At 37.2% G+C, this 27,946-nt stretch overlaps 2 protein-coding genes and 2 long non-coding RNA genes across 5 annotated transcripts; 1 reads left to right on the forward strand and 3 right to left on the reverse strand.

Annotated features, from left to right (window-relative positions):
- Positions 1-633: 633 nt before the first annotated feature.
- On the reverse strand, positions 634-27,588 carry smx5. 2 transcript variants are annotated; one of them, XM_079882838.1, is made up of 6 exons: positions 27,520-27,588; positions 26,947-27,014; positions 26,811-26,841; positions 26,670-26,729; positions 26,264-26,426; positions 634-644 (listed from the first exon to the last, which is right to left on the reverse strand). In XM_079882838.1, the coding sequence occupies exons 1-5, from the start codon at positions 27,520-27,522 to the stop codon at positions 26,301-26,303; spliced, it is 288 nt and encodes a 95-aa protein (XP_079738964.1). In that variant the 5' UTR covers positions 27,523-27,588; the 3' UTR covers positions 634-644; positions 26,264-26,300. The 2 variants fall into 2 exon arrangements, with proteins under 2 accessions (XP_079738964.1, XP_079738963.1); XM_079882837.1 differs by lacking the exon at positions 634-644 and having other exon boundaries at positions 25,195-26,426.
- LOC307165289 lies at positions 4,551-6,013 on the reverse strand. Its single transcript, XR_013822451.1, has 3 exons — positions 5,877-6,013; positions 5,313-5,428; positions 4,551-5,079 (listed from the first exon to the last, which is right to left on the reverse strand). It is a non-coding gene; the product is annotated as an uncharacterized lncRNA (long non-coding RNA).
- bcl6aa (BCL6A transcription repressor a) lies at positions 14,997-22,476 on the forward strand. The gene is made up of 9 exons (XM_079882832.1): positions 14,997-15,056; positions 17,971-18,142; positions 18,236-18,457; positions 18,783-19,754; positions 20,078-20,259; positions 20,345-20,512; positions 20,599-20,729; positions 20,808-20,945; positions 21,039-22,476. Exons 1-9 carry the CDS (start codon positions 15,026-15,028, stop codon positions 21,180-21,182), a joined length of 2,160 nt encoding a protein of 719 aa, XP_079738958.1. The 5' UTR covers positions 14,997-15,025; the 3' UTR covers positions 21,183-22,476.
- Positions 23,553-24,854, reverse strand: LOC307166057. Its single transcript, XR_013822580.1, has 4 exons — positions 24,832-24,854; positions 24,203-24,247; positions 24,029-24,094; positions 23,553-23,909 (listed from the first exon to the last, which is right to left on the reverse strand). It is a non-coding gene; the product is annotated as an uncharacterized lncRNA (long non-coding RNA).
- Positions 27,589-27,946: the final 358 nt, after the last annotated feature.

Consider the following 27,946-nt stretch of genomic DNA (forward strand, 5'->3'; position numbering starts at 1 on the left):
ACATACATTCATACCTTTTAGGTATATGCTTTTTAATGCAAAAATCACAGTGTATTATGGCCATATATCAGCACGGCTGTGATTCAGCCATAGGCATGACCCAGTTGACGTAAACGTTTTGCTAATTTTCATATTAAGTTATGAAAATGTTATTTCTGAATTTTCTCTGAACGCTCAAAACGTCCAAAAAGTTTTTCCTTGATTATGCAAACGTTAAGGAAACTTTCCATTTTACCATTTTGCAAACATTATGGGAACGTAACTTTTGAATGTTCTTTGAACATTCTGAAACAAGTAGTAACATTTAAAAATTGATAGATGAACAGAAAAAAAAAGCCAAAATGCTTTTAGGCTAATGAATTCACAAAATCAGCATGTGGAACTTTTTCTCACAGGAAACTCCTGATTACACAGATTCCTATCCAAATTATTTTGTAGTGGAAGTAAGCAATCTTCTGTGCGAGACGTCCGATTCATATAATAACTGAATGTAAATAACTAAGTATTACAACATATTTGCACTACAAACCAGTGTTTATAAATATGGTAATAAATTAAAATGATATGATATAAAATAATTTAAGATGGTAAAAATAAGATGGACTGAAATGACTGGATTTCGACCATGAAATTTCGTGTGAACGCTTTGTGACCGCTCTCTCTCTCTTTTTTTTTTTTTTTTTTTGCTTTTAAACAACAGTTCAGTAAACAAGAACACTCTAAAAAAAATTATATGATCAGTAAGTCAGCAACTTTATTACAGTACTTTAACTCATCAAAATATTTTAAGCAATTTCAACGTTTTTATGTTATACAAAATTCAATTTGATTTTTTAATAGTTTAATATTATTTAAGTTGAAATGACTTTCAACAACAAACCAAGTTGATTATATAAAAAAATTTAAGGCAGCAAATGAACTTACGTTTTTAAGTTGAAATAGGTGGATTTTTTACAGTTAAGTTAATATTGAGTCACTTACATTTTAGATACAATATTGCTGAACAAAATGGTTGAGTTAATGACCAACACCACTCTTCCCATTATGACCATAGATTCTTGCCATAGCAGCAAACATGCCGAAAGAGCACAGCTTTACAGTGTGACATTGACTCTGGCTGATCTGTTTGCTGTAAACATTAGCAGGGCAGTTTAAGGGAGTTGGAGTCATATCTAGCGCAAGTGAGTGTTTATGGGTGGCTGGTTTCATACGCAATCTGAAAGCTGGCAGAAGAAAATACATATGTTAATGCCATCTGGACCTCCAGTAGCTGCACTAAAACGGAAGAACAATGTGTTCATTCAACCCTAACTCCCTAAGTTCAGATCCCTAACATGACTAGAGTTTCATAAAATCACCCTCATATTGATAACATGACATTTGGGATTTAAGGGCAGTGCACTCATTTTTAATTCACACATACAGAACACTAACCCAAAAACCAAAAGCTTTCTAGATCTTCTCTAACATGATCATACATGATTAGGTGCTTTGAAACTTCTCAGTCTGGTTTCACAGACAGGGCTTAGATTAAACCAGGATAAGGCCTTAGTTCAATTAGGGCATTTAAGCAGCTTTTATAAATATGCTTTTGAAAAAAAAAACATTGCTGTGTGAATCTTGAGACCAAACAACGGCAGTGACATATTTTAAGATATCTTAGTGCAAGTTGCTTTCAGTTAAAACAGCTCAAACATGCATTTTAGTCTGGGACTATTGTCTGTGAAACCAGGGGAACATGTCTAATATTGAAGTTCTTCATGAGGTTGGAAATGAAATAGGCTACACTATACCATATTACCAGAAAGCTGGTATTACAACTTGTTCCAGCAGAGATGTTACCTGGCAACATAGAATGCATGCCCTCTGTTTCACATCTAGAATCTGATCATGTGTCTTACGAAAGTGATACCCTTATACAATAATAACAATAATCTAATAGTTTTTACAGTTCAAGCTGTCATAAAACTTTGACGTGCGAAAAATGATCCACTGTAGATTTTCCACTTGAGCACACTTACAAATAAATTTTAAAATATGTATTTTTGCAGGGATTTTGTAACTCACCCAACAAAATATACTTCTGCAAATCATACCCCAAAATCCCATGTAAATTGATATGTTATTAAAAATTTCTGGAAATACATGTTTATCTACCTCTTGGGTTTTTAGAATTGGTCAAAGTTGGAGACCATCCAAATAAAATCAGGTTTTAGAGGGGCTGATTTCTGGGACTGGGCGGAATTGCTTTCATCCACGCCAAAAGCCCCTGCATCCATGTTATCATGGATTACACTCCATTTGCTCCCTCTGATGGATAGAGGGAGAGAGCCAAAAATAGGCAGCACAGAACCACACCCCTCCACAGGCCTAATGGATATTCCACTGAGGCATTTCGGACAGATTGGATTTCCTGATATCCTGACTTCTGTGATTTAAGAAATGTTTGAGCAAACCAAAGTCTACACTTTAACCACAAGTAAGCTATGAAAAAAAAAAACTGCCAGTGATGTAGAATAAAGAGATTTGGTGCATTTACAGGCAGGCAATGGTCGGAGATTTGAACTGATAGATGAATGAAAGCATATTAAAAGCTTTAAATAACTAACGGTTACTTTTTCTTACCTTCCATATAAGACACTGCTCTCTGAAAGCTACTAATTTTAGAATTACTGAAATGAATTATGGTAACCATGCATATATATAAAAAAAAAATATATATATATATATATATATATATATATATATATATATATATATATATAATAGCAGAGAATTCAGTATTATCATGACCATCTGAATGATTACAAATGTATATATATATATATATATATATATATATATATATATATATATATATATATAATCATATGGCTCTAATTTGAGCATGTACCTTTAGAATAGCTGCAAAAGGAAAGTAACATCATGAATAAGATCTCTTTAATATCTCAAATTCAATCTCATAGAAAGTCAGAGGTTTCAGAATGATTGTGCAGAATGGTTCTTATCAGATTCTTCAAGCCAAAATTTTATTTCCATGTAAATGTTATAACCACCAGCTTCAGTACGCAAAAGTTGTCTTGTTTGTGCTTCTTTTTATTTTAAGAGAAACATCAGACAAAGTTGGTACTTAAATGGCGCATAATTGAGATCTCCATGAACTCCTCTGGATGAGCTCCAACCATGTAGCATTTTTATTCCCAGTAGCAGCAAGTTCCATTTACACCAAATGATAAGAAGCACTCTCTTTGGCATAAAAATGTAGTCCAACATATTTCTCCAAATCCCAGTTCTACAAGAGAGCATGATATCGCAAGCGCGATTCTTAAAGGGATTAGGCCGTTTGAGAAATTAGTCTTGCGCCACACTTTAAGGCAAGGTGTGGAAGGAAGGAAATAGCACACATTAGAATGAATGGATTCGAAACATCTTCTCCCTGAGATTAACGCCTAATTAAATCTGGAGGAGTGAGAATACATAACCTTAAACCACACAAAATGTAAGCCTTCAGAAATACATAATATATTTTTAAAGGCAACAAAAACAAGTGCATCTTAAAGGAATAGTTCACTTCAAAAAGAAAATTCTGTCATCATTTACTCAAGCTGTTTCAAACCTGTATGAATTTCTGTCTTCTGCTGAACACAAAGGAAGATATTTTGAAGAATGTCGGTAACCAGACAGTTGATGTACCCCACTGACTTCCATAGTAGGAAAAAAAATGCTATGGAAGTCAATGGGGTACATCAACTGTTTGGTTACAGGCATTCTTCAAAATATCTTCCTTTGTGTTCAGCAGAAGAAAGAAATTCATACTGGTTTGAAACAACTTGAGGGTGAGTAAATGATGACAGAATTTTCATTTTGAAGTGAACTAATCCTTTAAAGCATGTGTTTGTGGCATTCGGATTGCGCATCTGAATGCTAAAGAGTACTGCTCTTTCTCTGATAATGATCAACCAGCTCCCTTGACACTTTAAGACAATGACAACAACAAATGGGCTGTTTCGAAAACTAGTTCATGATAGGTTTAGAGGGTGCTAAAGGGGTGGGATTATGAAAAAGGGAGTCATATTTTCACATTTTGGTGCCCTGCCTTCTAGTCCGCTCTGTGGTCTCTGAAGCACGACTAGAAATTAGAAAAGTATGAGTCATTGTTATTGCTTCAAATGGAGGCTTCAAAGGTTGAACGTGATCTAAGTGATGTTTGTAATTGGAGGACAAAGCAGACGCTCTGAAGAATGGCTCAATCTTAACCTACAAAGTGAACACAAATACAGAAAGGGTGCGTAACTGGCACCAACTGACATTTCAGAGGTCTGTTTTCACTCTTTTTTGCAATCCACCAGGTGGCGCCGGACTCAGAAAACATCCTGTACTTGAGGGGAAAAACAGAAAAATTCCAAAACACTGAATTCTTTCTCTCATTCTTGTGTTCGCCCCCTTTTTTCTCTCTGGCTCCTCATCAGCTCCTCCTTCCTTCACCCCATCTAGCTTTTAGGCTGCTATATATCTCTAAATTGCCCAAACTAGATGCACTGGCCCCGTTTAGACTTTTTTCAGTTGTTTTTTGCCAGTTTATTTTCTAAATAAACGAATAGAGCCAGTGTTGGCAAGGTTAGAAGCACTACTGAATGCAAAAGTGAGAAAGAGGAAGAGAATACATCGAAACATTTGATGGCATCATGGCAACATTATTTCAGGATGTAAAGTGATGCAGGTGACTAAACCCTTTTCCTGAAGAAGATTATGTGTAAATGCTGTAAAGACACCACGTTTACAATTTTAGAAACACACACTAACATCCTGTGCTATAACACGTTATATTCATCGTCAGTCCGATCGCAAAGCTAAAAACTACTCTACACTAATGTGAAAAATTTCCACTTGAGTTTTGGCATACTAACCTCATAAACTAACACTCGAAAACTCTATTAGCCCTCCAAGGTGTGATGTAAACAGTTTCCTGCCTCTGTCTCTGAGTCACTAAAGATCTTTCCCCAAGTGACTGTGCTAATTTCCACGAGGACTGCTGCTTTTGTAGATGAATTTGTTCCTTCAAAAAGTCATTTTTCAAATCTGTGGAAAAAGAAGATGCCAGTGCTTGAGTAAACGAATCTCACCATCACACTGTCTGTAACACACCAGCTTTTTTGCTGAAAAAGTCGAATTTCACTTTGTTTTTAATCTTTAAAAGCATAAATGTTACACTGCTTATTCTGATGCTTTCATTCTCTTTTTAACCTCATAGATATTGTAGTGTTAAAGGGTTAGTTCACCCAAAAATGAAAATCCTGTCATAACTTACTCACCCTCATGTCGTTCCAAACCCGTAAGACCTTCGTTCATCTTCGGGACAGAAATTAAGATATTTTTGCTGAAATCCGAGAGGTTTCTGAACCAGCCATTGGCAGCAACGTCATTGCAACTTTCAAGGCCCAGAAAGGTAAAAGACATCGTTAAAATAGCCCAAGTGACTACATTGCTTCAACCTTAATGTTATGAAGGGACAAGAATACTTTTTGTGCACAAAAAAATCCCAAAATATTCAACAATCTCTTCTCTTCCATATTCACGTAACGTAACAGCGCAGCACTTCCAGGTTTTACATCAGAACGCCGGCTCATTATTGGCTGACGCAGTTCGCGTGAGCACCGCAGCGCATGCATGTGATGCTGACGCAGGAGCCGGCCAATAATGACCAATGTATATAATTGATATATTGATATGATAACTGAATATATTGATAATTGAGTGTGTGTATACATATACATATATCTTGCAGATTACCTCTTTTTACTGTGTAAATCTTAAATAAATTCATTGTCATTGTCATGACGAATCAATAACTACAAATTTTATAGCATGACACTCACGTCTTCAGCAAGTTGGTCGAGGATGCGTATGGCGTCAATGTGGCAGCTGTGTGCCTTAACCCATCCCCCAACCCCCCCATGCCAGGCCTTACTTACAGACTGCATACCCACACATCTGTAATGTTACTGAGGTAGACAAAGCGGCAGTACCTCCACCACTCAACACCCCCCCTCCCCTCCCCACCCCACCCCACCCCGCCTACTGCTGTTTGGGCTGTGACATCCTGTGCTGATCAGCTCACATGCAAAACCTCGAGACGACATGGCCCACGCCTCAGTCTAAAACTGATCTGCCTCATATATGTCAGCGTTTGCATCTGGTGCATGAAACCAACTTACTAAATACGACTAATATAATTATTACTGTCTTAGAATATAACAAAAATATCGTTGTGCCAACTTCTCATAAACTATGAGAATGTGAATGGTAAATTTGATGTGGGAAGAAAGTCGAAACATCAGATCCGACCACAGAGAGGCTGGTTTTCTCACCGCAGTTGAAGAGATGAGTATGAAGCACTGTAGGCGTTAAATACATACCAGCTTTGTCTCTTCTGGTCGAGTCTTGCTCAAATGTTAAAGAATGGCAAACGACTCAGTGTTTTCAGTCTGCAACCTCCAGACATACATCATATGAGGAAGCGAGGTTCGTCATAATAACCGGTACAATGCTCCCAAGGGCAACTAAATGCTTGTAAAGATTGAGGTTTGTCCCAGAGATAAAGTGTACTTGAATTGTAGGCCTTGACACTTTAAATACAAATTCTTTGCTTTATTTGATTCTAAACATTTGATAATTCATCTTTGTAGGAGATTCTAATGGACCTGGTGATCAAATGTCATCCTAATACGACAAAGTTCAAATTTCACACTCTTTTTCAATATCTGTTATAAATGTCAGTTAAGTATAAGTTCACCTTAGCAATATTTGTAATTGTGCATTATGATAGTGGCTTGTGTTGAAATTATTTGGAGAAATGTTATCAAATAACTGTAAATAGGCCATATTTACATCTTATGGAGACCAGTGCGGTTGTCATGGCTTTGTGAGCCAAGCGTGAAGTCAAACAGATACAAGAGTGAATGATAACAGTACCGACACTTCAGGGTTTCTTTCATCACAGCCAGGAATCTGCCAATCTTCTTTCAGTACAGTCAACTAAGAGCTTGGTTTACAGATTATATACATTTTTACAACTTGGATTATGAAAATGTATTAAAATGTATACTTGTAGCATAATTCCAATAATAGTAAAATATACCAAAATAACTACCTGCAACACTGAGCATAGCGCAGAGGGCATTAAATGATTGTACAACAGCACATTCATTCAAAGAGATACTATATTCTAATCACACTTTACATCAGTGTCACAACTCTAAACTCACAATATTACTCATATTTCAGCATATCATGTTGCAACAATAAAGTATATATTACTTTATAAAATACTATATATATACAGTATACAGTATATATATATATAGTAATTTATGAAAAAAATTACAGTAATTTTTACATGCGTATATACATACATACACATTTATACATATATTTATACATATATATACATGAATAACCCCCCCGCAGCAGACCTATACAGGTGGAGCTGGGGAAGGTGGAGTGTTTCTGTAGCAGACTGCTAACAGCAACATTACCGCACTACCGTTATTTGTTTGAATGTTGAGCCGCAGCTCATTGGCTGCTGATGCAACAACAACCAGTCAGCTGTGCTATGTAGATGAAGATGCGATCGCTACCAAATGAGTTTAAGGACCTATCAGCCTGCGCTAGAGTTTCATGCCAGAACTTGGTATATATACACACACATATGTGTGTGTGTGTGTTTGTGCATATTAATGTGTAAAGTAATGTGTTATATAAAGTAGAGTGTGATACCAGTAAGAACTAAGCCTTAAATTGCTGATCTTAAAAAGTGGTTGTCCATGTGACATGTCTTCTATTCTCTATGGAAATTTAGAAAAGAAAAGGCTTCCTTTAGAATTTTTATTCACAACCCAAAAGCAGTCTTTTCATATTAAAGAACTAAGAGGACCTCAGTGCACTTGCTAACAGCGGATCCGCACCGTGTTACAGCTCCGTTGCATCATTCCTCTGATGAACACGGTTGGCTCAAGACTTCGCTGACAATGAAGGCTGAAGCTGGCAAAAAAAATGAAAAAACAAAAAAGTTGCTATCAGATGGGGGTAAAAATTTGCCGCTCATGTAGAAAAGACTGTGGGGCAGTTTCCGGCGCTCAGACTAATGTTAATGGGCAGCACATCGTGCCTATTCAGCATCATACGGTAGTTGTTTTACAACTTGTAAGTAAAAGTTGAAGCAGAACAGACGGGCACTGATTACTGTTCAAACTGACTGGAATAGTGACACAAGTCTCTCATATTGAAGAATAAGTATTGGTAATCTCTTACCATCACTAGCTCATTTCCCTTTCTAACACAAACTGAAATCACTCATATAGTGGCCTGGGAACAACCCAATGATGTCACCCTAACAATGTGTCTTTCGTGCCTGTTGCTCAGTAGCTGCTAACCGTTCATTTACCAAAGAGTATTGATCAAGGCTCCCCTACCTAATCCAGCTTTTCTAAGTGGGTCATTTATTTTTGTGTGGAATTCGTTGGCTAAAAGTTTGCCAAGGTTTTGCAGTAATTATCTCATGCGCATGCGGTTGGGCACTGCAGGGGGCCATGCTAAATTACACATTTCTCTACAAACTCCTGGATGATTTTACGGCCGTGCGTTATGCAAAACCACATCGGAGGGCCTTAAACAACCCTCCAGTGGATTGAAATAAAGTTGACGCTGCTCTTTGTTTTGAAGCTCAACATGCTCTTTGTTTGGCAGTGCTGAATCGGTGGTTGTTGTGAAGGAGGGCCTTAACTATTTAAGAGACTTTCCCCAGTTGGATCACGAACACCTGGGGTGTTTTTAGTGGGGCGCCGGATCCAGATGGGTGGATATCCGTGTGATTCCATTAAGGAAGAGATTTCTTTTTTTTTTTATGTGAAGGTTGAAAAAAAGTATCCAAGTGATGCTGTAAATAATTACCAACATAAATTGGCAGAAAACCTCAAATCCCCTTCCTCAGTTCAGGGTGAAAGCTATTTTCCATAACTATATACTAAAATAATGGGTCAATGGCATGCTTATTTTTTTATTATAACTATTCATTTATTCATGAACACATAAAAATGCATTTACATACATACGATTATTGATGTCTGTATTAAAATTATTTTTTGGGGTGGGGGGGCTTATTAAAAATTTAATTCTTGAAAAGAAAATCTTAAGATGCCACAGTTGTGTTTCTGTCTGAGTCTTGTTTTCTTTAATCACGTCTTCCTTTGTTCTGTTTTCCGCCACACCTTTGTATCCATGGTTACTGTAATCATCAGTTCAGTTTTGTCACCTGTTTAGTCATCATTGTCATTTGTATCACCTGTGTTCTGTTAATCAGTGTTCATCTGTGTTTGTATTTAAGTTCCATCTGTGCAGATCTATGTTGTATTATGTGTGTGTGAGAACACTCTGCTCGTCTTCTATGTACCAGTTTGATTTATATTGTAAGTAAAAGTTTGCATTGGAACTTTTGTCTCTTCATCTGCCTGCACCACAAGTCGTTTGGCATAATCTTTTAAAAGATTATATTTTAACAAAACTGTTTCAATGCTAAATGACAATAATAATAATAAAAAAACATGTCCGACAAAGCAAAGTCATATGGTCAGACCAAAAGGAAATTATATCAAAGAGAAGACCTCTGCATATCCATATCATGACCGTGAGTCAATTTGACTTTAAGGTTAGTTTAGGTTGTAAAATGTCATGTGGTGTGAAACTTTTATAATAATTAATCATGATATATATATTTATTTTTTTATTTTTTTATGTAGTATAAGCTTTACTGAAAATAATGATTTGTAAAATAAAAATGTGTAACATTGAAAATAAGATGTATACATTCAAGGTGAATATGCTGACTTTTGGTAACACCACGTGACATTTTTAGGTCGGTAAATTGGTATGAATGTTTTTATAAACTATATGAAACCAACATGAATACAAAGAGTGAACAAGATTAAAAATGTCATCATGGATAGAACAATATTCTATACCCTTAAGTGCTTGACATCAGTTATAGTCATAGAATGAATCTTTGCTAAATTTAACCCGTTGTGAGAACAGTTTCATGTCAGAAAGAAATCTATCAAGTATTCCTATTCCATCTACAACAATTATATGTTCTCAAAACTAACACACTTGAATCAAAGCTGGTAAAATATATTAGTGGGTCAGAAAAATCAATTTATTACGTTGATTCAATTTTCTCCTCAGGCCAAAATAACAAAGTAGGTCAATCAGTGTTAAACTGAGGAAAGTAAAGGACTTCTGCCTCTTCACAACACTAAATGCTTTTTATGTGGGTTGTTGTTGAAATTAAATTTTACATTGTGGGCTGTCACGAGAAGGTCATATATATTCATACTTTCGCTTTATGCTTCTATTATGACTGCCTAGGCATGATCTTCACAAGAAAGTATAGAGGCGTTCCATCTTGTGTGTCTGTTCCACCTCTGTTCTAAAAAATCAGCCCACACAATCCGGGGTACAACTAGCCAAGGTAGCACAGAGGCAAAACTATTTTTGGAACATGTTTTCCTGTCTTGTAAAATTCAACAATAGCGACACGTTTCTTTCAGGGGTAATTATGAGGTAAACATTTCATCTCAGATTCTTTAGAGATGGCTTGAATATAGTGAACGTTACATGTTGTAGAAGCACATTGATAATCATTTGCACACATTTCAATATTCTTTGTGTGTGAATATATATATAAATCCATCTCTCTCTGAGGTATTATTGTATAACATGTTATATTACTTATGTATTTTAGGTGAAGATTCATAGTGGAATGAAGTAAAAACTTTTTAATAGCCCTTTAATACTCCAAGAGTAAGAAAGGAAAACTAAATGTCAGGTTCTGTCACTTTTTCACTTTCTTGATTTGATCTCCATCTCACTACTTTGCGAGATCTTCTTCCTTTGAGTCACGCTAGTGTCACAAGAGTTCAGCTGTTTTAGAAAAAAAAACAATTCTGTTGACGTTCCACCATTTCATGTAGCCAATGAGTGCAACGCTGACACTCTTGCTATTCAGCTAAATGATGACAACAACAAAAAAAACACTCACAATTACATCAAATGCTTTGCTATGCAAAGCATGAGTCAAGACTAATGAAACCCAAAAAGATAAATAGCAGGAAGAATGATAAGTTCAAACCTGAACTTCTTCATTTCGGGTCATTTACAGTTTGATTTGTTTAGAAAAAGAGCATACCCTAGTCACAGAAATAGAAAAAAATATATATATTAAGTACAGACATTTATTTTTTATTATTAAATATATTTATTATACATGTTCTGCCCTGTTGCATAAATGTATAAGGAGTGTCCTTTTTTGTTGAAATATAAACGGCATACATGAATGTGCATAGGCCTAAGAAACAGGTAAAAAACAATCACAAAAATTAGGTCTTAAAAAGTCAGATTGTATCAATAAAATCAAATAATAAGTTACTATTCAGTACTTGATGCATAATGTGTGTGTTGGTCCTCATGACAATCATTAAGCCTGTAAAATCAGTTTTTCTTTTATAATTAGCTGAATATTACGGAATATTATGGCTGCAAAAAGTACGGAAACACCAACTAAATCCAGACCAAAGCATTTGATCTGTTAGGGGGGAAACATGTGCACTGATATTCTTCCTTTTTCCACCACAGCCCAACAGATGCTCCTTCTGTGTCAGGGTATAAATGGCTCAAGGGAGAACGGACCAGCTCCCCCAAGCTGGAGCCACAAACGGAGTTACCCAGGTGAGCATGTCAGAAAGTCAAATCACCCAGCAGTCAACGCTTCAAACCAAAAAGTAAATGCAAAGTGAATTAAGTAATCAAGATTTAAGAAATCCAGTTAGTAAGTGGCTTAATTTGTTCTTCCCATCATCCTTTTTACAACAGTATTTGGTTATGCACGTTGAAACTTCTACTTATTGCATTTCCCCACTATTTCCCTTTAAAATAAACTACTTTATACACACACACACAAAAAAAACAGATGTTCCTGATGACATTTCTCTTGACTGCTCAAGCTTAAAACTACAGGTGAGAGTTGTGTAAAAAGTAGTAGGTCAGAGTTGTCCAGTTAGTTATCTTTACAGAAGTATGAGAACAAATGTGCACATTGAACTCCTTCTACATTCATATTCAGCTCATATTTTCTGATTTCACATCTCAGTAGATTGATGCCCACACATGTACATGCCACAAAATAACTACCGGTAGTAAGCAAATCAAAGTCTTGACATCAATATTTAGAAATATATATATAAATATATTTTATTATTCGTCATTATGGATCTACATGAATTCCACGAATTTACAATACACAGAAGCAACAAATATCGACCATTTGGTTATTATAAACACTTTGTAGAAAAAAATCAATGTGGAGACAGAAAAGGGTTTTAAAAGTATTTAACTTATTCTAAGCAGTTAATGTTGATAGTTTGTCCACAGTAACAATTTAACAAGCAATCTTCATCATGACTCTAATGTAAACTCATGATGATACACCATGAAGCATGAAAGGACATCATCTCAAACCATACTCCCTGTGCTGTGCAGCAAACAGGCCTGAAATGTAAAAATGTCAAGAGCAAAACAGATTCCAAGACTACGAGCCAGCCAAAATTTACAACCCAGCGGTAAAGTTCCTTGCATTCCAGAGTCTGTTATATATAGCCTATATTACATACTAATATAATTAATTGCAGTGTCAATAACAAAGTGAGATTATAAACTGCCCCAGGGAATATTCACATATTAAGTTCATGTTGTTGAACAGTATTGCTCAGCACTTTAACTTATGATAATAAATCAACTGAAAGCCAGAATATGTCTAATAAATTACAGACGATATAGGCTATTCGCTCAAATATAGGCTAATGTTAAAAATGAGTGCTAAAAACAGAGCATTAAGTATTTATTTCTCACACAAACATCGAAGTTTGTGCTCTCTATGCCAGAGTAAGCTGAACTTTAAATATCTGACGCTGCTTATCCATTATATCCTATGGGTCAATTAACTACTTTTTTTTTTTTTTATCAGGTACTCTAATGAAATTATATAGGGATACTGCAGAAACTACTGCTTTACCTGAAAGTGAGAACTCAGGGAACGTCACATAGACACTTTTCGAGTGTTTTCTGCAAGTTGGATGAAAAACACGACGCCTGATGTGCGTTTGTACCAGCATTGACTGTACGCGTTTAGTGAAGAAAAAAAAAAAAAAAAACCGGGAGACATGCATGCAAAAAAACAAAACAGACATGCCGTCTCCTTATGCTTAATGACAGACGATTCTTAAAAAAAAACACCTTCTTACCAAATGACAGAATGAACCATGTCCATATAACAGCATTAATAATAATAACTAGCCTAACTATAAAAAAAAACACGAGAGAAACGTTGAAGAGGTAACGACCAAGATGTCAAAATATGCAGAGCTTTTTAAAGCCCCGGTGTTATTTTCAAATAATTAAAACTTCTCCTCCTCCATTTTTGCAGCATTGTTTCTATATATATATATAGCCTATATATAAAATATATATACTAAATGCATTCTTAAAAATATTATGTGTGGCCTAAAGGCTTTAATGAAAGGAGGCCTGCGGTTAATCGGAGCTGTCATTTCGGTCTTTGCAGCTTAATTTCAATGGACGTGTTCAGGACAGGTTACCAGTTTATAGAAGTTTCGACACTTTAGAACAGTAGTTCACAAAATTGTATTCAACTTTTGCTCAGAACATAATTAAGTACAACGGAATACCGTAATAAAAAATAAATTGGACGCACCACGATTAGCCTACGTATCGTGAAGCAAAAATAACATCATATTCGTGGGCATAAACAACAAGTGTTTGTACGAACTGTTGTTTTTGTGTGCTTCTGTCTTCTCTCGTGGCGGATATGGATACTTTACCAGTAGAGAATGCAGCATCAATAGTATAGAAAGTGCGGCTCCAAGAGCATGGCTCAGTAATGCGGAGTTGTGCGAAAGAATGAGATTAATTCGTCAGTCAGTTGTTGCCTGGCATCTTCACGAGACAAGCGCTCGCGCAAAGTGCAGCAAGTTAAGGTTCACCGCCAACTGACAATTAAATAACTAACACTGCACAATTCCGAAACAAAGTGGCTTTAACAAATATGTATCGATGTTCCTCTGAAGCAAAACCACCTAAACACATTTATCGACGTTATATGCCAAATAACCGTTACTAAAGGGTATAGTTCGTCAGTAGCATATCGCTTATAAACAGACAAACCACGACGAGAACAAAGCAGTTGCTAGAGTCAAAGTTTACATTTTCTAACAAATTAACGACATTCCAGTTAAGCCAGCATTCAAGCACAATGTCTCAATGTTCATATACAATATATAAACCCGGTCAAACAAACCCTTGTGCACACTGGCCAGCAGGTCCACAGATTTGAAGAGGTAACATAATAGGAAAACGATATCACTTAGAGAGAGAAAATAACACAATAAATCATAATTTAAAAAAAAGAAAAAACTGTGTCCGTGTGAATAAGCGATCCAGATATGTTCTGTAAAGACTAGGTTATGGCCGTGGGTTTAATACAGGGAAAGGCAACGAATGGACACTTTGCTTATGTCATGGAATAGTAAATTAGTTCTGAGTATTTTGAGGCTGGGCTAAAGAGACAACGTACGTAAGCCACTTTCTCTGGCCACGTGACCGTCTCTGTCTGGACGCGTCCATCAGAAAGGAGGAATTAAACATTGAATGCAACTATTTTTCTCAATCGTAACGGAAAAATGATAATTTCATTTACATTTTAAACATCGAATTTACAAACACTGTAGTTTATTATTGAAGTGCAATAGTGTGAAATTCAATTATTGACGATAACTAAAGAAATACAAACTTAAGGCAAAATCTTACACACCCCTGTCCTCTAAAAATGGTATGGTCGCCAGCTCAAATTCCGAGAATTGAGCTCTCCTGATTCTTAGAACTGGGGTTCTTAGAAGTGGTGATGCAAGAAGTTTCTAGGAAAGCACTACCAGGTGATTTTTTTACATTCTTTTCCTTCTGGCGCGCTGTTGCCATTACTCACACATGTTCATTAGGCTGTTTTATTGGATTTTATGGTTAAATGTTTATCTCGGCTGATTTGAAGGTGTTTTTGTGGACAGTTTCTAGAGCGGAGTGTTTATGTAGTGGGTCTGTCTGGTGAAAATGCTTTTGACAGTTCAGGTCGTCCTGCATGAACAGAACCACACTGCTCTGTCAGTCCTCACTGCGGAACATTGGGGTCGTAAATAGGACTTGCAGCAGAGGGTTGAACATTTAGACGCGGTACGCGTTTTTTTTTTTTTTTTTTTTTTTGCCCAAGCGACCAAACAAGACTGCTTACAAAGTTGATTAAATAGCACATGGGGGTTAAGATAATACAGTAGAGATTGTGCACTGCGTGATTAAACACAGATAAAAGCGAAGACATCCGACGATTTCACTCCTTTTTCTCGGCGCATGTTTTAAAAGTAGTTTGCACTCACGCTCGCTCTTTCTCTTGACGTCTTGGTTTTGTTGTCCTGTGCCAAAACCTGTAAACATTGTGTTTTCAGTGTGTGTATGCTGGTATAAATCACATCCTAAGCTTAAATATGGTTTCTGGTTAGTTGAAATGTGAGGTCTGTGATCAGTTGTTGGGGCTATTTGCTCATTACTGTCATCACTGATATTGCTATTATTATTTTTTCTTTTATTTATTTATTTTTTCTAAAGTGCACAAGCGATCAATATATATTTAAAAAGTAGCAGAGACTTTTGAACTGTTACTTGTTATCGTGTTTTACTAAGATCCGTCAGCGTTTGGCGGTAGAGATGCAATAGAAAAGTTTGCATCGTTCGGTTCGCTGTCACTTTGTAGCAGCACGAGCATAACAGACCTGCACAAGTTTCTTTCTTGTCATGTTTCTTTTCTTTGTATACATTTGTGATTGTCACCAATGTGTTGTGCGTTTCATTTTAAAGTAAGTTGTAATGTTCTCGTCAGAAATGCAACAAAATAGAAAGTTGTATATGGATAATAAGACCGGTTTAAAAAGAAGAAATCGACTATATTTAAAGTGGTCACAAAGTGCTGATTGACACTGAGCAGTGGCTCATAAACCTTGCCGCTGTTTGTGTGTTTTGGATCGGGCTCTATTCCTGGAATGAGCGCATTTATTGGCGTTACATAGAGTAAAAGTGTTAAATAAGATTTAATACTTAAGAAGATCTAAACAGAGTAAGAATGCGAGATATGTGAGAGCTCAATTAACCACGAGCGCGTGCGCTCTGCCATACGACACTTCTCTGTGTTCGTGAGAACTTGACGTTCTGTTTATACGTTCTTAGTGATTTAAGACAGTTAAATGCGTGCGAAATTGCCAAATATGACTTGATATGCGAGTTGCAGGTGTTGTCGTTTAGTGCCGCTGAACTTCAAAACGGTCACTGGGTGACATCTCGTGGACGCAAAACTTCGGATTTCTTAAACAACAAAAGTAAAAGTAGTTTAGAACGTGCAATCAGAGTGGCTACAAAAGTTCTGGTCTATAGAATACATTTTCATAAACGTTGTAAAGAGCTTATGTATTCAGGTGTTGTGGTTTCTGTGTGTCATTTTTATTTGTTTGACTAGTGGTTAAAATCCAGATCCCTTTCCCGGTCATGGGTGTTTTGCCTCCTCACACAAGAGCATTACAGCTGCTTTGGCATCATGACAGCGCGCGGTCTGGGATATTGATATTATGTAGGCTCAAATGGAAACAGAATCTCTAATACTGAATGTTCAACATGTGAGAAATGTTCGCCTAACTATTTAAAGGCGTCCAGTGAAACTATATTTGTGTCAAGGCGCCAGATGTGACTGGGAGAACCGTCTGAGGTGATGCGTTCAACGTCTGAACGTTGGAGAGCAGAATGTGTTGTCTCAAAATTAATCTATTAACAAAATAAACTCTTCTACAGTATTAACATCATTCTTTGTTTTGTGTTTGTTGTCTATTCCACTTTGTCTGTTATTACACCCATTCCTCAATAGTGAAGTGTATCGGTTCACAGTGTTGTAATAAACAACCTAATTTTCCCATGACTCATTCGAGTTTATTCTCCTCCACACATAAAGTCTTTAAAATCGCAGGGAAAGAAGCTATTTTCTTCAGAAGGCAAAAGCTGTGTAAATGCACACTTCAGTGAACTAGGGACATATCAAGATAAATATGCATTTTCCGAGAAAGTGAAAACTTGATTAAGGTTCCTATAAATGTGGTCAGATAAAAGATAATTTTAGGTAGGATGAAAAACGATTCTCAGACGTGACAAAACCACTGCACGTGGATGCACGTCAGATCTCTAACTAAATATTTTCATCATTTGTCGCCACCTACCGGAGAAAGAGAGATAACTATAAATGAAATTGATTTTCAGATTAAAGGGATAGTTCACCCAAAAATTATAAGTCTGTCATCATTTACTCATCCTCGTGTTATTCCAAACCCTAATGGCTCACTTTCTTCAGTGGAACACAAAAGGAGTTGTCAGGCAGAATGACAGCCTCAGTCACCATTCACTTTCATTGTATGCAAAAAAAGTTGCAATCAAAGTGAATGGCGACTGAGGCTGTCATTCTCCATAACGTCTCCTTTTGTGTTCCTTTGTCAGAGGAAAAGCAGAGGAGGTACACATTGACAATATTTTTTTTTTTTTGATGCATAACATGATTAAAGCTATATTCTTAATAGATGTTTTGACATGCCTCCCTAAAAAAAGCAAAGAACAACAGCAATGCCTTTGTTTCTAAAGTTTCTAACAGCTAATATAAGCTTTAAAAGATTCCTGTGATGTTGGAATAATACCCAACTTTTCTGATTTTAGCACGTTGTTCAGTGAGCACCGATTACATCATTCATGGTTCTTTGTGTTTCCCAACAGATCTCGAAAAAATGGCTTGTGCAGCCGACAGCTGCATCCAATTCACGCGTCATGCAAGTGATGTCCTGCTCAACCTGAACCGACTGCGCAGCAGAGATATCCTTACAGATGTCACGATTCTGGTCAACAGACAACAGTTTCGAGCACACAAAACGGTCCTTATGGCATGCAGGTGCATTTGAAGGCTATTTGTATATCTGTTACATGCTTGCCTATGGTGGAAATATGTTAAAGTGTGACTAAAACTAAAATAATTTCTTCACAGTGGGCTCTTTTACTCAATCTTTACTGATTCACACAAATGTAACCTGAACGCCATCAGTCTGGACCCAAAAGTTGACCCAGAGGGTTTCGCAATCCTTCTGGAGTTTATGTACACTTCACGTCTCGCACTGAAGGAGAGCCTCATCATGGCCATCATGAACACAGCCATCTACTTGCAGATGGACCATGTTGTTGACACCTGCCACAGATTCATCAAGTCCAGGTATGTTTTGCTTTGTTCATAAATGACCCCTTAGTGCAGGGTTCACCAATCTCTGTCCTGGAGGGCCGCTGTCCTGCAGAGTTTAGCTCCAACCCCAATTAAACACACCTGAACCAGCTAATCAAGGTCTCACTAGGCATACTAGAAACTTTCAAACAGGTGTGTTGGAGCTGGTTGGAGCTAAACTCTGCAGGACAGCGGCCCTCCAGGACCGAGATTGGTGAACCCTGCCTTAGTGCTTAAAAATACAGAATGCTAAATGGAATGTTAAATAGTTTTTTGAGAGAAAACCAAGGTCTTTAATTTGCTCAATATTCCCATGCAGTGACTCCTCCATCAAACTTCCCAGAGAGGACTTTCTGGTAAGCCCCCTGCTTTTACCTCAAGACGTTCACAGTTACAGACCCCACGAGGTGATGGATAACGTTTCTGGACGGGCAGCGACTTTCAGAGATGGGAGACCCTATGGCGTCTGCATGTTTAACGGAGTCAACGCTCCCAACAACTCATACCTGTACAGCCAGTTTCCCATGCAAGGTTTCCCCTTTCCTCTTTGCAAGCTTACAGACACCAAGAACACTTTCTCAGACTTCTCAAAGGGAGGCATCATCCATCACAAACACTGCTCTCCAGTCGACGGTAACAACACTGTGCTGGCCGACTTCACCCGCAGCGCCACCGTCGGGAGCTCAAGCTCTGCTTGCCACACAGGCTCATACTCCTCAAGGGAGCTGGGAAGAGATGCAGAAATGAAGCAGGAGACCTTGGAGGGAGTGGTTCATTCGATCGGGATGAGCTCCAGGAAACATGGCTTTACCAGTCTGGCCCAAGAGCAGCAGAGGGAGACTGGGAAAGAGCAGAGTTCCCTGGCAGAGGAACATTTGAGCCACCAACACTACTCCATGGGCATATCCTCCAATGGACGCAAAACCTTGATGAGCAGCCCCCAGAGCCCCCTCAAATCTGACTGCCAGCCCAATTCCCCAACAGAGTCGAGCAGCAGCAAAAACGCCGCCCTCGCACAGGCCTCGCAACCTCCAACCTCTCAAGGTACACAAGACCCTAAAGCTCGCAACTGGAAGAAGTACAAGTTCATTGTGCTCAATCAAAGCTCCAAGGAGGAGGAGACCATTCCTCGTGACCCTGGAATGCACTCCCCACCGAGGCCGGGCTCTTCTGCTTTCCTTCACCACGTTGACTCTGAACATCCCGACTCGAAGGCAACGGCAAAAATTAGCGAGCAAGGCGAAGACTTCACTGTGCCTCAGGCCAGTCGCCTGAACAACATCATCAACAGGTGAGTTTTTCCGAAGTAAATCTGAAACTCTTTAAAGGTTTAAGGTGTCATCCTGTAGTATGTGTACAGAAACAGATTAGAAGATCTCGTTTCCTAATGCAGTAAAGTTTAGAACTGCCGGCTTGTGAGTATTTTGTGAAACTGTTCTCCACCCACCACCTCCACAAAGCCAGATTGAATTTTTCTTCATCCATTCCAATCCTCTTAAAGCACACAGAGGATTTACCTCTTAGCAGGAATGTGTGAAATTCATTCAGTATCCTATAAAAATTTGAGTGAATTCCTCTGCATAAAGACCTAAAATGTGGTGTTCTCCTCATCAGAACTCTGGAGGGATCACAGAGGAACAGCGACAGCCACTCTTCTCTCTATATGAGCCATTTAAAATGCTCGTCTTGCGGCTCCCAGTCTCCACAGCACTCTGACATCTGTCCCAACACGTCGGCCTCACGTCTGGCCGAGGAGATGTCTGAGATGCACTCTGAGTACTCTGATTCCAGCTGTGGTAAGAAACTCTTCAAAATGGTTTCCTAAGAACCTGTTTGTGTCTTCCAAAACCAACCTAAAACCATTACTCCTTTGCCTCACAGAAAATGGAACCTACTTCTGTAATGAGTGCGACTCCAAGTTTGCAGAGGAGGAAGCCTTGAAACGCCACACGCTTCAGGTCCACAGCGACAAGCCATACAAATGTGACCGTTGCCAAGCAGCATTCCGCTACAAGGGAAACCTTGCCAGTCATAAAACAGTTCACACCGGTAAAAATAAACAGCTGCTGCTACAAATGTAATTTTGGCTTTGATGTTCGATGTTTTGCTTAACCTCCTTTTCATTTGCGTTGCAGGAGAGAAACCATATAGATGCAATATCTGCGGAGCTCAGTTCAACAGACCAGCAAACCTCAAAACCCACACACGGATTCACTCAGGAGAAAAGCCATACAAGTGTGAGACATGCGGCGCTAGATTTGTGCAGGTGAGTGCTTCGAGTTAGTCAATTGTAGAGACGGAGAAAAAGAGATTTGAAAGAATAACATAACCTTTTTTTGCACAGGTTGCTCACCTTCGGGCTCACGTTCTGATTCATACCGGAGAGAAGCCATATCCATGTGAGATCTGTGGCACTCGTTTCCGCCATTTGCAGACACTGAAAAGCCACCTGCGAATACACACAGGAGAAAAGCCCTATCATGTAAGAATACGTACAGCCATATCATAACTAGATCTATAAAGTGCAAAAGCATTCATTCTCGTCCTAAATTCTGTTCTTGCATTTGTTTTTCAGTGTGAGAAATGCAACTTGCATTTTCGCCACAAGAGTCAGCTGCGGTTACACCTTCGGCAGAAGCATGGCGCGATCACCAACACCAAAATCCAATATCGCATGTCCTCGACAGACCTACCGACTGACTTGACGAAGGCATGCTGAGCAGGCACTTTGGGGCAGACCTGACCATGGCATTATATGACCTGACTTGTACAATCATTCAAAATTTTAGTGCCACACTGTGTTAATCGGACAAGAAGAAAAAAAAACTGGTATGAAATGCCAGTCTAAACGGGTTTCCTCTACATTTGAACATAGAACAACAATATGATCTCTTGTAGTCACTTTATTGTTTATATTTACATATGAATATATATTAATGTTGGGAGTGTTTTTACATTTTGAGTTATAAAAAGCTTTATTTTGTTGGAAGAAGGATGGAATGTAAAACATTTAAATCTGGTTTTTGAAAATACAGTATTTTCTAATGAAAAAACAACAACATACTTTTCTGAAGGTATTGGGGATTTTGATCGAGGTTGGAATATTTTAAGTCAAACACATTTCTCGCAAAGCAAAGAATTGTGTGTCTATAGATTTTTATATATAAATGTACAGGTTACACTATGTTGGAACAACCTCTGACTTGTAAGAGGATCTCCTAACTGTGACTATAGCATTGAATATCTTACTTGGTTTTTGTCGTGTACTTTTGAGAATGATGGCTGCTCTCTCAAATGGAAAACATGCATGAGGTGGGTTGCCACTGATAAACTTTTACTATGTAGGAAACTGCATAAATATTGTGACAAAGTGTAATTACTTTACATCAAGATTGCTCTCTGCTGGCAGAGCCGATCTGGAATTACATGATAACATATGCATTCAAAAGTAATAATAATAAGAAGAAAAAAAAAGAAAAAAAAGGTACTGCTATGTTATGATCAAGGAGATATTTTGCTTCAGATGTATTTGTATAGAAACGTGACTTTTTATTTCTTTTGGCAAGTGAAGGTTTACAGTTTTGTTGTTGTTCTAGAAGCTACATTAAAAGGTTATACTATTGTCTTTATTTTCTTTTTGTCTGTGTATACACTGTGTACTCAAGGTGCCTTTCTCAATGGTGTCTGAATTTCTTTTCATTCAGCCCAGCTCTACTAAGGTACAACTGAAGGGCAACATGTGTCCTTTTTTTTTTTTCTTCCTTTTTGAGTGTGTAGACATGCAAGAATGTGTGACAGAAGGACGCTGTGACTGCGTGTGTGTGTGCATGTGTGCTTTATAAATGCTTTTCACACACTTTAAGAAAAAAAAAATGCAAATCATTGCGTGAGCTATACATCTTCAGGACTTGTTTTGGGATTGGGCTTTTTTAAATAAAAAAAAAAATGCATTAAGCTTATTGTAAAATATAGATGTATGAATGTAAAATAAAAGTATTGGATTTCTATGTCTAACACTTGTGTATAGCCTATTTATTTCATATTCAAGGCAACATGAAAGTGAAAGACAACAAGCACCTTAGAGTTTTTTTAACACCAAGTTTCAAGTGTATTCACCATTCTCTTGACAATTTAATCATCTAACATTTCCCTTTTTTCTTTTATATATATATATATAAAAATGTAAAATGTAAAAGCTTAGCATTATGGGAATGCTTGCATATTACAACAAAGACCGAATTGTTAGAGAGTCGAGACAATAAGCAGGGAACCAAATCACCACAAGCTTGGGGTAGTGAAAAGCAACACTGGAAGCTCTACACCTCTGTAGTATCAGTTCCTTTTACAGAACTAGAGTACTATGAAAGAATGAACTAACCCCAGTAGGAGAGAAACACTACAAAACAGTTGGGCTACAGAGTATGTTCTTCCACAGACATTTGCTTTAAGTTACACCAGTACTGATTCACAGTCAACAGGTGACAAACAGCTCCATCTAAATCACCACAACCAGATTTACACCACTTCAACATGCTGATATATATAAAACATCAACCAAAATGATTTTTGACTCCACAACTAATGCTCAAACCTATAATGTACACATCATAGTGCACAGCATCATACAATGAAAGTATGCAACATAGTCATTATGAGAGATTGGTGAGGGGGATCAGAAAACTATCCATTACAAACCAAAGGTATTAGATCCTCTTGTGTTACTCTGGAACAGGTCTGAGATTCTTTTGCTTCCTTCTTAAAAACCAATAAAACAAAAAAGCAACAATATAACCCAGAATGCAACACAGCCACGTTTTTTTTTTTTTTCTACCATGGTGGGGAATTTCCATTGACTTCTGTAATTTTTATACTGAGTAAATACCTTTATACTTAACTAAACCGCTGTGCCCCCAAAATTAAGTACGTGCACAGACACTTGTTTCACGAAGTAAGAACATCTAATAAACTACCATTGTTTTTAATACCAGGTTAATCATATTTTCTAACAACTAATCTAACTCAACCCCAAAACATAAATCTAGCGAGGTCACTAGTTACCGTTCAACAGTTTTCACTATATGTTTAAAGGACATGTTGAATGGCGAGGAGTCGGACACTTTGGCCCTCACAATTAGCCAAGCCTTTACACACACATTACACTGAATTTTGTCAAACCTGATTTACAACAGCTTGGCTATTCTGGGTCTACATTAATGAGCACAAGAACAGAACAGAACACATATTTGCTTTATTTACAACAGTTTACTATTAGCTGAAGTCATTTTTAAAACCTGAACTTTCACCTGCAACTTTTATTCACAGGTGATTGCACAACCATGCACTGATGCAAAGCTCACGCTGCTTCTTCTACCTCAAAATCATGAACAAGAGTGTCATCGAGGTTCTCGGGGCCAAGTATCCAGTGATTTTTCTTCTGAGTAGAAATCTAAAAAACACAGGTTCAAAAATTGATCACTTACACACACACACACACACACACACACACACACACACACACACACACACAATAATAATAATAATAAACACTTTTCTATACAATCCTACCTTTTCTTCAAGCAGCTCTTGGAGTATAGATTTTAGAGCAGAACCTTTACCAATGCGATCGACCATCTAAATGACAAAACAATATCATGAAAATCTAAATTGGTCACTTATCGTTCTTAACTTTTTTTAACCGTTGCATAATTAATGACTCCCTAGGTCCTTCTCTCAACTTACTTTGCTGTGGTGCCGCTCAGAGCAACACTCCTCCATGTGGTTCTCCTAAAAACACAGATGAACACCACTTGAACTTGTCTGGAATTATTTCAGCATGAAAACCATACAATTCCCAATTCATGACTTCAGTGACTCATTGTGCTTGTCAGATGCCATGTAGTAAATCTCTGTGATAAACACAAACAGACACCTGAAGTGTTGACAAATTTATCGTCATAAAATCAACTACTTATTATTCACACTTAAAAGCGGTTTCAAAACGTAGGCCTATGTTGTGGAAATCATGGGAGCGTTCTGAATCAGCTGAGCTCGAAATGAATCGGAACGCGCCAATGATGAAGTATAGCCTAATACTTTCTAGAGATCACACAAGGTATTGAAATAACCATAAACAATTTTATGGAAAGGATGAAAATCACACCTACCATTCTTATTAAACTCTGTATCTGTGTAATTTAAGAGTAACCCTCGAACGTGTCAGCAAGGCCTAAAATGGAAAATGAACAAACGGCTGGTAGCAATTTCTCTTGGTTCACACGGTTCAACCAAATTAACAAATTTCAAGTTCATTCATTGGTAAGCTAATTAACAAATCCTTCGGCACTCATGAAACGGCTATTGTGACGTACATCTGAGTGAGAAACGGCTACTTTGGGCAAGAAAAAAATGTAGGGCGGGATTTGATGTAATCCATCGGGAATTGTTAGTTGCTATTGCTGCTATATCGTGTGAGTGACAGGTTGTTCGGCCCTCGCGCCATGGAACACGTCACTGGAAGTGGGAAGGGAAGTTATTTTAATTCGAGATTGTTCCTTTTGTGGTGCTGAAGACGAATCTATATTTCATCTTGTCTGGGAATGCACATATACATGTCTGTTTTGGAAGGATTTCTGTATCTTTGTACGCACATTTTCACAACAGAGTTTTTCTTTGTTATATGTTTTATTTGGTCAGCACAATAAAGATAAAGATGTAAAGGACCAATATTTTTTGATAAACTTATTTATTCTTCTAGCGAAATTTGTCTTAAACAAATGTAAATTCCAGGGTGCTAAGCCCTACTTTTAAAATTTTTGCAAGGAACTTAAATCGTACCTGGACTCTCCATACATCCATCAACTCTAAAGCCCTTGAAACTGTCTTACTGTGTAATTTGTATGATATTTTCCTGATTTCGTAACCTGTAATTGTACTCTCAATTGTATTTACCCCTGACATTGATTATGTAGGCTATGTTCTTAGCAAAAAAAAACAAGATTACCAGTACATGCATTTAAATAAATAAATAATGATTTGCACTGGTAAATCATTATAATCAATACTTCAAATATAAAATAAATATAAAATAATTGATCCAATAGTGACTTTACTTATAACACTTGCAGTGATAGACTGCTAACATAGTCTTAATTTGAAACTGTTTAAATATCAATATTCCAAAAATCTTGAGATTAGTACTTCGCCATACAATAAATGTCATACTTAAATTGTTTAAAATGAAACAACACACTGCTAATAGCCAAATGCTGTAATATATTTTTTTCTTACTTGTATGTACAGTACATGATGATTAACAGATTTAGGTAGAAACTATTTAATAATAAGAAATGTCATAATTAAGAGAATTGTTCTGTAGCCTATCTGATCCACTGACCCACCCCAATGGGTGTAAAATAAGTTGCATAGTAATACGTAAATCAAATAGAATCGTACCTACACCTTAACCAGTATATCAACATTTAATGCTGTGCAACAGTTTGCCAATGGCTAAACTAAAAAGAAACACCACAAGCTTTTTCATCAAAAAGAAAGCGATGAACGAAAATACTTTATTACTGTATCAGTAGGCCTGAAAAACAAAGAATTTAGATGCAGTACAGAACCTTCTTAACATTCATTAAAAGGCACACATTCACTAACTGAAAAAATGTCACAGCCTCATGACAAAAGAGGTAAAAAGGAAAATTACAACAACAAACTTTACATAAAGTTTCAGGTAAAAAAAAAAAAAAAAAAAAACATAATTTAACCTACAAAACTCCACAGATCATGTGTGTGAACAGTCCAGCAAAACAACCTTTTCTCAAATTGAAACGCATTATTGTTTCTGTTGCATAGCTTCTTTGCGTGCAGCATCCTGTAGAAGCTGTGTGTCCACTTCATCCGCAGGCAGCTGTACATACCGCACCACCGATCCACGGATAAAGCAGTTCTTCACCGACAACTAAAACAATACAAAATATTAGAGTCATTTCTATAGACGGAGTTCTCCTAAGAGTGTTCATCAGTTGAGCACCTGCTCAAGATCAGGTTCCTGAGGTTCCTGAGCTTCCAGGCACAGAACAGATTTATACCATATAATTACTTCTCTTTTCAATCTATTGACTGATTATGTAGTTTAAATATTGTGCACACCCACACAACACTTCCTAATCTATAACAAACAACACACTTGACAAGTTCTCACCATGTGCGGATATTTCTCTGGATCAGTGACACTGATATCTGTCAGTTTGATGTTCAAATACTGTGAAGAGAGAACAAGTTTAATTTTAAAATTCACACAACATTTGCTTAGATTTCAACAAAGCAGGGTTTGCTGCCATACCTGATCAACTGAGTGTAATGTTCCACATATGCTGCAAAGTTGAAAATCAGAATGTAATGAGTTTCCACACACATTACACTGTGCACATATTATATTTTAAAAGTATGACACGCATAAAAAGAAAGTGCTAACGTACCTCAAGTCATTCTTGAGCTCCACCACAACATCTTTGCCGACCAAGGACTTGAAGAACGAGTAGAAGAGCTGAGGAATTAAATGTTTGAATGTTACATTATGTTCTCACATGAAGAACAAGAATTGATTACGGGATATTAAAATGTGATTAAACCTGTGAAATATAACGTTACTGTCAGACAATGAGAGAAGTCATTAAGTTTAATTGCAAACACTGAAAGCAAATTTCACTAACGTTAAGTTAGCTCCAAATTATCGAGCACTATTCGACCACATAAAATATAAAGACATACATTAATGTAAAAATATCAGATGTAAATCATAGTTGCTTCTAATAGGGATTTAATTAAAAGAATAATAATAATTTGATTGAGACAGGACAGGTTTATTGGGCTATCCAGAGAGCTAGCCGTTAGCAGGCTGCGGTGATTATTAATTGCTCGCCAACGCTGGTGAACAGCAAACAATAAAACATGTTACATATTGCAAAGGGATTTATTTGGTCTATGCAAAAAATCATATACGTTTTAAAGGTAATAATCATTGTATGTTATTGCTAAATAACAACAGTTACCATTTTCACGCGGTTTTGTGCTTCTGGTCACTGACGTCATCAAAAAGCTGCCGTTTTTTTCTCTTCGTGCTTCTATTGGCTAGAAGAATTCAGACGTAATGGTCCCATTGGTGGAGAGATTTTGCGTCTTCTGTACGCATCACGGTAAATACCTCACAAACACCGAATAATAAATTGTCTAATCATGAAAGAATCTTAATGATGCTTGTTATTTTTAAATAAAATATGTTATAATAAATTAAATAAATGCCAGAAGATAAACTTTTACTTAACCCACACGGCTTGCTAACATACATCCTATGGTCCCTCATTTAATAAAATAATCTCTAGCAATTCCCCTCTATCAGCAGCAGATGGAGGCACAGACTATAGATAGAATTTATGTCAGGGTCCCATTCTCTTCTATATTGAACTGTCCCTTGTTATT

Source organism: Squalius cephalus (assembly GCF_949319135.1).
Source record: "Squalius cephalus genome assembly, chromosome: 10".
Taxonomy (NCBI): domain Eukaryota; kingdom Metazoa; phylum Chordata; class Actinopteri; order Cypriniformes; family Leuciscidae; genus Squalius; species Squalius cephalus.